The sequence below is a fragment of the Zonotrichia albicollis genome, chromosome 8 (assembly GCF_047830755.1).
Source record: "Zonotrichia albicollis isolate bZonAlb1 chromosome 8, bZonAlb1.hap1, whole genome shotgun sequence".
NCBI classification, from domain to species: domain Eukaryota; kingdom Metazoa; phylum Chordata; class Aves; order Passeriformes; family Passerellidae; genus Zonotrichia; species Zonotrichia albicollis.
Window position 1 is genome coordinate 19,793,353 of NC_133826.1, and position 9,418 is coordinate 19,802,770.

At 43.7% G+C, this 9,418-nt stretch overlaps 1 protein-coding gene across 7 annotated transcripts in view; it reads right to left on the reverse strand.

The window, feature by feature from the left end:
• COL11A1 (collagen type XI alpha 1 chain) overlaps window positions 1-7,071 on the reverse strand; it is a 124,589-nt gene extending 117,518 nt beyond the window's left edge. For 5 of the 7 annotated variants that reach the window (XM_005482021.4, XM_074546182.1, XM_014276045.3 and 2 more), the window contains exon 1: window positions 6,433-7,071. In XM_005482021.4, coding sequence (XP_005482078.1) covers window positions 6,433-6,547 — 115 coding nt within the window. In that variant the 5' untranslated portion in view covers window positions 6,548-7,071. The remainder of the gene's footprint in view (window positions 1-6,432) is intronic. The other 2 variants (XM_074546183.1, XM_005482022.4) reach the window with 1 other exon arrangement.
• Between the last annotated feature and the right edge of the window lie 2,347 nt (window positions 7,072-9,418).

Genomic DNA, 9,418 nt, shown 5'->3' on the forward strand with positions numbered 1-9,418 from the left:
AGAGATTATCCAGATGCATACAGGAATGCTTTAAATAGCCTAGGACTGACTATTTCACCCACAAAGGCTTCTGTGAAACTGCTCAGAAATGGCTACTTCTGCTTCCACGCCAGTTATTTGGAATTTTTTCATTGACTTCCTATGCTGAAAAGTCTATTAAATACATTTTAGTATTTCAAAGGCTATGCAGACAGTCTAGGCAACTACAGGAGGCAATTTTGATACTCACCAACTAGGAACTACATCTCACTTTAAAGGCAAACCTACATCACGCGTACAGTACAAACCAAAACCCAAAAAACCACAACCCCCCACCACTTACATCCCATACTGAAACCAGTGGAAAACTTGTTTAGGTACAACTTCACATTCAGATCTTTAGCAAAATTAGCTTGTAGGCTGATTTATTTACTGGACATATTCAGAAAAAAAAAAAAATTAAAGTTTTCAATACATTGCATAATTCTAGATTTTGAGGCTTTTTATCATAATGTAAGTCACTACAAAATATGACTTTTGTGTTGTTCAGAACTTTCTTGAGACTGGATAGATTGTGCTTTTATGAGTTCAGCAGCATTGACTGCCATCAAGCACTAATAACCTGATGGTGATTTCATAAAAGGCTTCACTTGCTACCCCCAGAAGATTTGGCTTGTCCATAATCTGTGCAGACCTGTATTGACCCATTATTTTATAATACTTCAACATTTGTCCCATGCCTCTATGGAATTTTTCTTATTTTGCACAAATCTTTTAGGACTGCATTCCAAGTGTCCAAGTGTATTGAGGCCTCTGCTGAATATTCAAAAATTCCTTTTTGCACAGACTGCAGACACAGTAGTTTCAGCTGTGAACATCAGCAAAACAAGTATTGCATTCTTGAGTATCCTGTTTCTATTGCCATATAAAAAAGAGAGACAGTCTAAAAATGGTCCATGCTACAGGAAGAGACAAGGTGTTCCCTCAGCAATTAAACATGAAAGAAACTGAGTCCATTTAAAAGTTCTGTCATCAAGGTATTTATTGAGAAATAATTCAAATAAGTGTTCAAAAATTATCTTCCAATTAATGGGAGTTTTCAAATATGGACTATTTGAACATTTTTCAGCTTTAAGCATACAATACAGCCAAGGACAAGACTTAGAAATTATGCCATTTAACATAATTCTATTTAATTTGATAGAGAAACAACTTGTACAACTAAAGTCTTTCACCATATTTTCCCTGATATCAAAGGTATCATCCCTCTTGTGAGAGCAATGGAAGGAAATCAGATTCAATTCTGTATCCTACCAATATTATCAGGAATTCCTCTTAAGCAGACACCAAGGTTGTGAAGTCTTGAACTATCTATAAGCTGTGAATGTTTGATGATCTATCAGATTACTGTGATAATTTGAGTAAGATAAGGTAACAGGTAAGGGACAGAGTAGGTAGCACTTAGTCTACTTTAAAAGTGTGATCATAATTTTATTTACTATTAAGTTAATTTCTGTCAGAGAAAGCTTAGCTGCCAGTGACATTATTTATAGCAGAATCATGATCTAAGCTGTATTTTTATTCATCTTTTATACTACATCTTTCAATTTGGTTTGCAGCAAACACTCTGGTTCTATAATATGAGCTCTGCCAAATACCTTCTATTTCACACACTGTGTACATTAACACTTGGACTTGCAGTGAAGTTCCAGACCTGAAATTCACAAAGGTTTTTACAGTCCCTTATGTGTGCTAATGTGCTAAAAAGAATTGAAGTTCTCCCAGATTCTACTACTATTGTAATAACCGGGTCAACAATTAATCCTTACATTTACAGCCTGTAAACTTGGTATTTAATACCGAGTAGAACAGTTATAAGCCCTTGCAACAGGCATGTGTGTTAACCTAATTCCTTTTAAGCCACTGTTCTCTATGGTGCCCATCCAGAGGGCAAATCTCTATCACTGCATGAGACTTCACATTCTTAGAACATTAAAGATTTCTTCCAAGCTCTGCTTAATTTATTCTCCCCTATTATCAACAAATACTCAGAACAATGATAAATTAACCAATGCTAGGAAGATTTGTTCTGAAAAGAAGCAGAACACTCTACAGAGAAAAGAAAAGCAACTTCTTAATCTTGCTGGCAGATGGAAACCCTACTGTTCACCACTGTTCAAAACAAATCCGGGAAAGACATAATTGCTCCAGTGTGTTTTAGGTATAACCTCAGCAGTTATGTCATGGCTCCTTTAGTAAGCTGCAACTCTGTCACAATTAAGGGTTCTCTTTGGGGGAGATCAAGAAACTTTGGGCATGATAGTTGTAAAAATAAGTATGCCAACTTTTTTCCTACATTTTATATCTGCAGCAGACACCAATTTTACTAACAATTGAGAGCTTTGAGGGTGGGGTGTTTTTAATGGGTTTATTTTAGTAATCAGAACAAAAGATAGCACCAGGAAAGTTTTTATATCAAAGACTTTTTTTTCCTATTGTCATTTCAATTATAGGTACTAGAGAAGAGATTCTTTCAAGCCAAACCCACAGAGTATATGTGCACCTAGATACAGTTAAAGTTGTTAAGATATACACTAAACTGAAGTTGAAAAACTTCTTTCCTGCAGAGGTAGGAAAGACAGTTTCCTGCAGCCTGAATCCTTTCTTGGATCCATGTGAGGTCTCCTAAATTCAATGCAAAGACACACATTCTAGAGAATTAACAACACATACCAGTCATTTTTGTCTATGCCTGATGTCTACAGCTGAAGTTGAAATAATTATTTTACCTTAGAAACAATTAAAGAATCAAGACTACATAGCAAAAGAGACATGCAGGGGTCTCTTGCAACTGTTCTGGGAAGATTGGACCATTTCACCTGCTGATCCTTGGGATTCAGAAAAACTTCAGCTAGGACCACTAGCTGCACTTAGTGAAATCACCCTTTGATTTATTCATTTTTGCTAACTTGGGGAATGGCAATCTGAGAAACGCACACAAATTATCACACAAGACAATCTTTTTAAATCTTAAAAGTTGTTTGATCAGTTAAAATCAAAAGAACTTTACATCACAAATAGTTCTGAGAAGAAATTAATATTTTTCTAGTTTAAAGCACTATTTTGTACAGGTTTGGACTAGCTGGATACATTCAAGAGTTTTCATTCAACAAACAGATCCATATCTTCCTTAATAAGCAAATACAAATAAGTAGCAGTGTTAAGAGTGCATCCACTGAGAAAACTCTCCTTTTGCCATCACTAATTGGCCCAGTTTTGCATTCCTTCTGCACCTAGAACTCCCACTACTTTCCAAGCCTGCGTGTGGGAAGCACAAGGAACCTTTATATTTCCTAAGATGACAGCAAGAAGTATCTATTTATCTTAGAAACAAATCTGCTCATCGCTTACACAGAAGGTCCATAGTTTTCTATATATAGGTTCACAGCCTCAATTTCAGTAAGGCTTCTTAAATCTTTTTTTTTTTTCCACACAGATTAAGAGCTAAATTTCCATTTGCTTGGAAAAGCTTATAAATAATAAAAAGGCTGATTTTTCATTTCTTGCCCATGAAATTTAAATCAGCATCACAATAGTGCATTGATGTCAAGCCCTAACAAAAATTTATAGTGTTGAAGCCATGCCACTTTGACTAAATGAGTTTATTCATTCCAAACACATTACCAACAGCTTTAGTATTAAAGGTGAGGAAGGGGAAAGGAAATCAAAGGATGTCTTCAAAAATACTGAATTTTGTTTACTTTAGCCAAGTCATAAAGCAAAAACATTTTCTGAAAAGAGCTACTTAAGAGCTGGTGGGCACTGAGCTGACCAAGTATGAGTCACTGCTTTCCCCATGCAGTTGATTCTCACTTCTGTAACTTTTTCTGTGTAAAGAAGAAATAACTCAAGAGCCCAAACACTTCTTTGCACACCATTTCTTACAAGTATGAAAGACACCTCATACTTCTCTATGGTTTTGGCGGTTTTTTTTTGGTTAAATAAAGAAACTTCAAAAAAAAGTCAAGAATTTTAGGAATCTGTTGAGGTTTGTCTACAAGGAATGGCTTCTGTTTTGTTTAAAAAGTCACTGCTACATGATTAACACTTCATATGAATACACCATGTAATTTTCTTTTTTCAGAGATCGTTTATGAAAAGAACATTGAAGAACAGAAGATTTAAAAGAGTTTGACAGAGCAACTCATATTTTGCCCAGCATTCATATTTTATCCAGCATTTTCATTTAGTCATACTGTTTACCTGCCATTTATGCTATTTTATTTAATTCCTTGATCTTTTCCCTCTCCAATTTTCAAATAGGAATCATTATGTCATATGTTAACTTTTAAGTACTTTAAATAAGATTAGAATGTGTAACAGATGATTCAGAAATAAGTCCCTTGTACACTGTTAGAGAAATTAGGTCAAATTCTAGTCCCTCTGTAGTCAATGGAAAAACTCTGAGTGACTTCAATAACAGATCAAGCCCTGAACACACAGCTCCTGTAGTTCCTAAGCAAATAGCACACTGTATCTCAGAAAAGGTCAAGAACTAAGTTCTTTTCTGAACGTTTCTACAAAGAATAAGAAGCCTGTAGTTCTATATTTCTGAAATGTCCTTTATGCAGAAGACTAGAAGACTATCAATATAGCCTTTTAGTTTTGAATAAAGGTACCACAACCAAATTAGTCTGCCTAATGTTGCTGAATACAGTCCAGTAAGTGTCAGTTCTGCTGATTTCAGTGTAAATTCTGTTGATTTCTCCTGTGCTGTTTGGGTTTAGATTTTCTTTTAACTGGTCATTTCCATCCAACCCATTATGTAAACATAGTCTACATAAACCCTACTTCATTAGTCAGTTCTACTGTGGAAAGTGGCATAAGAAATCGATCATGCCTTTGAGGACGGTATTCTTCTTGAAGAAATTTAGTTTCCACACGGTAACGAGTAGCCGAATCCTTGAAGCACTGCAAGGTTAATTCACCCTAGTGTAACTCCAGCGAGTCCGAGGAATTGCAAGAGGGATGAAATCTGACCCCTCCAGTCCCTGTCAGAAACGGGGCCAGCAGGGGGCAGGAGCCCTGATTGATCTGACACCGTCAAAGTTGTGCCCAGGTATAAAGGCTTGAATGGAAACTGATCACCTTTTCCTGCTCCCTCTAGGACGCCTGTTGATTCTGGATTCAGCTCGAGAAATTCCTCATTAAAATAATAAATACATGAAAAATTAAACCTTTCATTTCGGAGAGTTAAGCCCCTTCATTGATGTCAGACCCACAGAAAAATAAAAACTTCAGTCCCAGCCAGACTGGCCTCCAGATGCGCCTGCGGGCTCCGGTGGGAGGGAGGAAGGAAAGGAGGAAGAGGCAGCGTTTTCACTCCCGGTAGGAGAGGAGAACTCTCCCGCCAGCGGAGACTCCGCACTGCAGCTCGGCGAGCTGCGAGCACAGCCCAGAGAACGCAGCTGGGCTGGCTGGAGCGGGGAGCCCGGGGAGAGCGGTGCGGACGGAGGAGTGCGCACAAGGCGAGGGGCGGTGCGGGGGAGGGGGCGGCGATTCCTTTCTGCTGAGGCTGCTCCTGGCTCGTGTTCCCCCTGCAATCCCCCGCGGGCCGCACCCTGCCCACCAGGTCCACGGACACCTAAGGGACCATCGATAGCCCGGGCAGGCTGCAGAGCTGGGAGGGGGCTGGGGACGGTGCCCCAGGGCTGGCACCGCCCGCGGGGAGCCCAGCGATCCCCGGCTGAGCCCCCCCGGCATGTCCGGGCTCGGCACCGCTCGCACCACCTGCGGGGCGCCGCTGCCCCGGGAGCTGCCCTCCGCAGCGGCTGGCAAAGGGCCCTGCGAGTGTATTTTCTCCTCTCCTTGCGCCCTAGAAAACTTTTGGACCACTAAAACCCGTTGCAAAAGAAAAAATAAAAGCGAGGAAAACGAAGAAAGAGAGCAGAGAGCCTCCACCCCCAACTTTCCCTTTCCTTGCCCCTCAAAGGAGAAGGCGGTCAATTTCTGAGGAGAAATTGACTTGTCGGTCAATTTCAGTCACAATCTGGTGAACTTCAGCAGCTCAACAAAACAAAGTTGGACGCACACTCCACAAAACAAGAGTCCAGTGCTGAAAGATGATAAGTCTCTCTGTGCAACAAGTATTTCTTTCATTTTCTCACCCTGTCGGTACATCTCCTTTACCTCATTAAAAACACATCCAAAGTTTAAGGCTGACCGAGAGCCGTCCCTCCGCGGCACCTGGGAGAGACGTCCCAGCCCGCGCTGCCGGGGGCTCCCCGCGGGTCTCCGCGCCCGGAGCCGGCTGCAAGGGCACTCTCGCCTCCCCAGCAGCGGGAGCCCCTCTGACAGGTTTCCTCTGGAACGCGGCCTCAGCCGTGCCCGGGGTCCTTTCCCCGAGGAGGGGAGAGAGGCGGCTGGACTCCCGGCTCCCCTTTGCTTTCTTACCTCCTCTGACCTCTGCAGCCCGAAGAAGGAAAGCGAAGGTGATGAGCACGGTTACAGCCGAGTCCCAGGGCCACCTTCTCGTTTTCCACCTTGTGAACCATCTCTGCATCTCCATGCTGGGCACCCACAAGTGTGAATTAAACGCGGGCGCCTTCAGTTTATACCTGCTCCGTCCTTTCCACTATATTCCCAGAGATGACTTCTCCTATAGAGCCATACGTGCTAAACGGAGAGAAGGTTTTCTCTCTCGCCCTTCTCCCTCTCTGCCTGGCCTTGCACAGGCCCCTCCGACCCGTCCTCCCCGGTGCCCTGCCTTCAGACTGAGGGGAGATGAGGGGCTTTAATCAAAATGCAAAGAGCTCCGCATCCCCCTAAAGGCTTCATCCCGTCAGAGGGCTGGGCGAGCGGCTCCCAGGGCCACCCCTGGAGCCCGACTGACACGCCAGCCGCCGGGCGGAGGCCAATCGCGGGGCTCCCCCGGCCGCCCACAGCACCGCCCTCCGCCTCGGCGGCGGCACACCGGCCGCTCCGCGGGCACCGCCGGCCCCCGCGGCGGCGGAGAGCGGCCCTCCCGAAGGCGCTCGGGGAACGCAGAAGGCGCGGCGGGAGCGAGCCGGGCTGGGGCTGGGGCGTCACCTCACTGGGTCACCGCCGCCCCCCGCCCGCTCCCGCTCCGCGCGGGCCCCCTCGCCTCGAGCATGCGCATCGGCGGCCGCGGCGCCCCGCGGAGCGAGGCGGGGGCGCGGAGCGGGGACGGGCAGGGGGGCGACACTGGGGACAAGCGGGGGAGGGGGACGCCGGCAGGGGAGGGAGCGAGGCAGGACGAGATTGAGGAGAGGAATGTGCGGGAGAGGAGCCGGGGCGCTGAGGTGAAGCGTTTGCGGGGTGGCCCTTGGGACCCCCCGAAACCGGCGGCTGGCCTTGGTGCGGCGGCACGTTCGGACCCGTTCCCCCCACACCCCAACCAGGCGCAGCTTGTTCGCACACACCCCTGGGGGGACCGCGGGGGCTTCGCTCTAAGGCGGCTGTAAGAATGGAGGGAGCGGGATGGTGAAGGAAAAGCCCGCCACCGAGCATTGCCATTCCCCGCCTCAGCATATCCTGCAGCCCGGGGAGCCAGGTGTCCCCTCCTGGCCGGGAACCTCTCGCTCGCACTCCTGTCCTGGCCGACCTGTGCAACAGTCGGTAACACGCACCGGCCCGTAGGCTGAGACCTCTGGCAGAGCTTACTTGTGCAACAGGTCCAGCTGAAACCTTCGGCTGGGATCAGTCTGCCCCGGCTTCTCTGGAAAACGAGAGAAAACCATGGTCACGTTTTGGTGGAAATACATATAATTTTTTTTTAAAAAACCTACCTTCATTGAGATCTTTAATGCCTTACAACAATTGCTAAATACATAGTTTCCAATAAAATACATGTTTCTGTGTCAAATTATACTTCAGAAATTTATTGTCCTTTCATAAAAATATCTTACATTTTCCTGAACTCCATTAATATACCTATCTCTTTCTGTTCTTGGTTTCCTGAAACTGTTGAGATCATTGTCATTCGATTTGCATCAAAGGGGACTGAGGTGCATAGCACTGGTATGTGTGAGCTCTTAAGTGCTGTGCTTTGGGTGCCATTCAGAGAAGACCTACTCAAGGTTATTCTGGCACATCAGGTAATCATCCACAGTACAGCTATGGAGCACCAAAATGCCAAATGTACCGACCTTTCTGTACCACAGCTTACACATAGAATCATCAAAGTTGGAAAAGGCCTCTAAGATCATCAGCCATTTAACCCAACAGCACCATATGCACCATTGAACCATCTCCCCAGTCATCGTGAGACTACCCCCAGCTGTCTATGGAATATTTCATCCAGTCTTACAATTGTCTCTCTCACATCTTAACTGCATACAAGTTTCCCAAAAGTCAGTACCATTATTGTTTCTCTGCTGGTCAGTGTAGTTCTCAGTCACTAGATGCTTTGTAGAACAGACCAGATTAACTTGCTGTTTTGTCCTTCTTCCTTACAATATCAGTAGGTAGTCTCAATGGCAATTTATTATTTTTACTCAATACTTTGTTGTGGGAAAATCTCATATGCTATAAAGTTTCAAGTTTCCTCTTCATACTATAAATTATACATCTTTGTCACCAGCATTCTTGCTCCTTGCAGTCTCTTATCAAACATTGCTTCTCTTTGTTTTAAGCCTTTCTGTTTACCTGAACGCATACAGCTAAACTCTTCCGTAATAAAAAGGAAAAAGTCTGTCACTGCCCAGGAGAAGAAATAGAAGCATTTCAGATAGTGGTGAAAAAGAACAAGTATTCTCACAGTGTAGAGAATAGTAATTTCACACAGTGCCTTTATGGTTACTTAAGGTTAGGGGATGTGGTTCATCTCCCAGACTGTCAGTGGAAAGATAGCCACTGATTTTTGTGGTCTTACATCAATCCGAAGCAGAACAAAGAGGAAAAAATGCTAAGTACTAATTCTGGTGAGGTAGCACACTTAATATAAAAATCTGTATAATTCTATATGAATTCTGGTACCAGGACCACTTTAATTTAGAGCTAGCTCAGTTATTTTTGCATGCCAGCATGTCAAGCAACACAGACATGTAATAAGTTGCCATCAGATTCAGCAGTTACAAGAGAAAAGTTACATGTCATTTAGGTGGAGATCCACATTTTGCAGCCAATCAAATTATTTCATTAGGGATGACTGATTTACATTTAGCTTATTTTCCTAGTTATTGTTCATATCTTCTAAATTGTAATGATGGTGTTCTAGTGAAGTGCAGAGGGAAGTAATTGCAGCCGTGATAATATGTTGAAGAATAGATTAACAATTCAGAGCATAGATAAGCTTTATGAATGCCATAAAATTAAAGACTTGTTAGAAATTTTCAGCTCTTATTTTCTTTCTTGAATCTGGAAGAAGGCTAAAATATGAAAATATTTTCAGATAGAAAGAGAAGCGAATGATGTTATT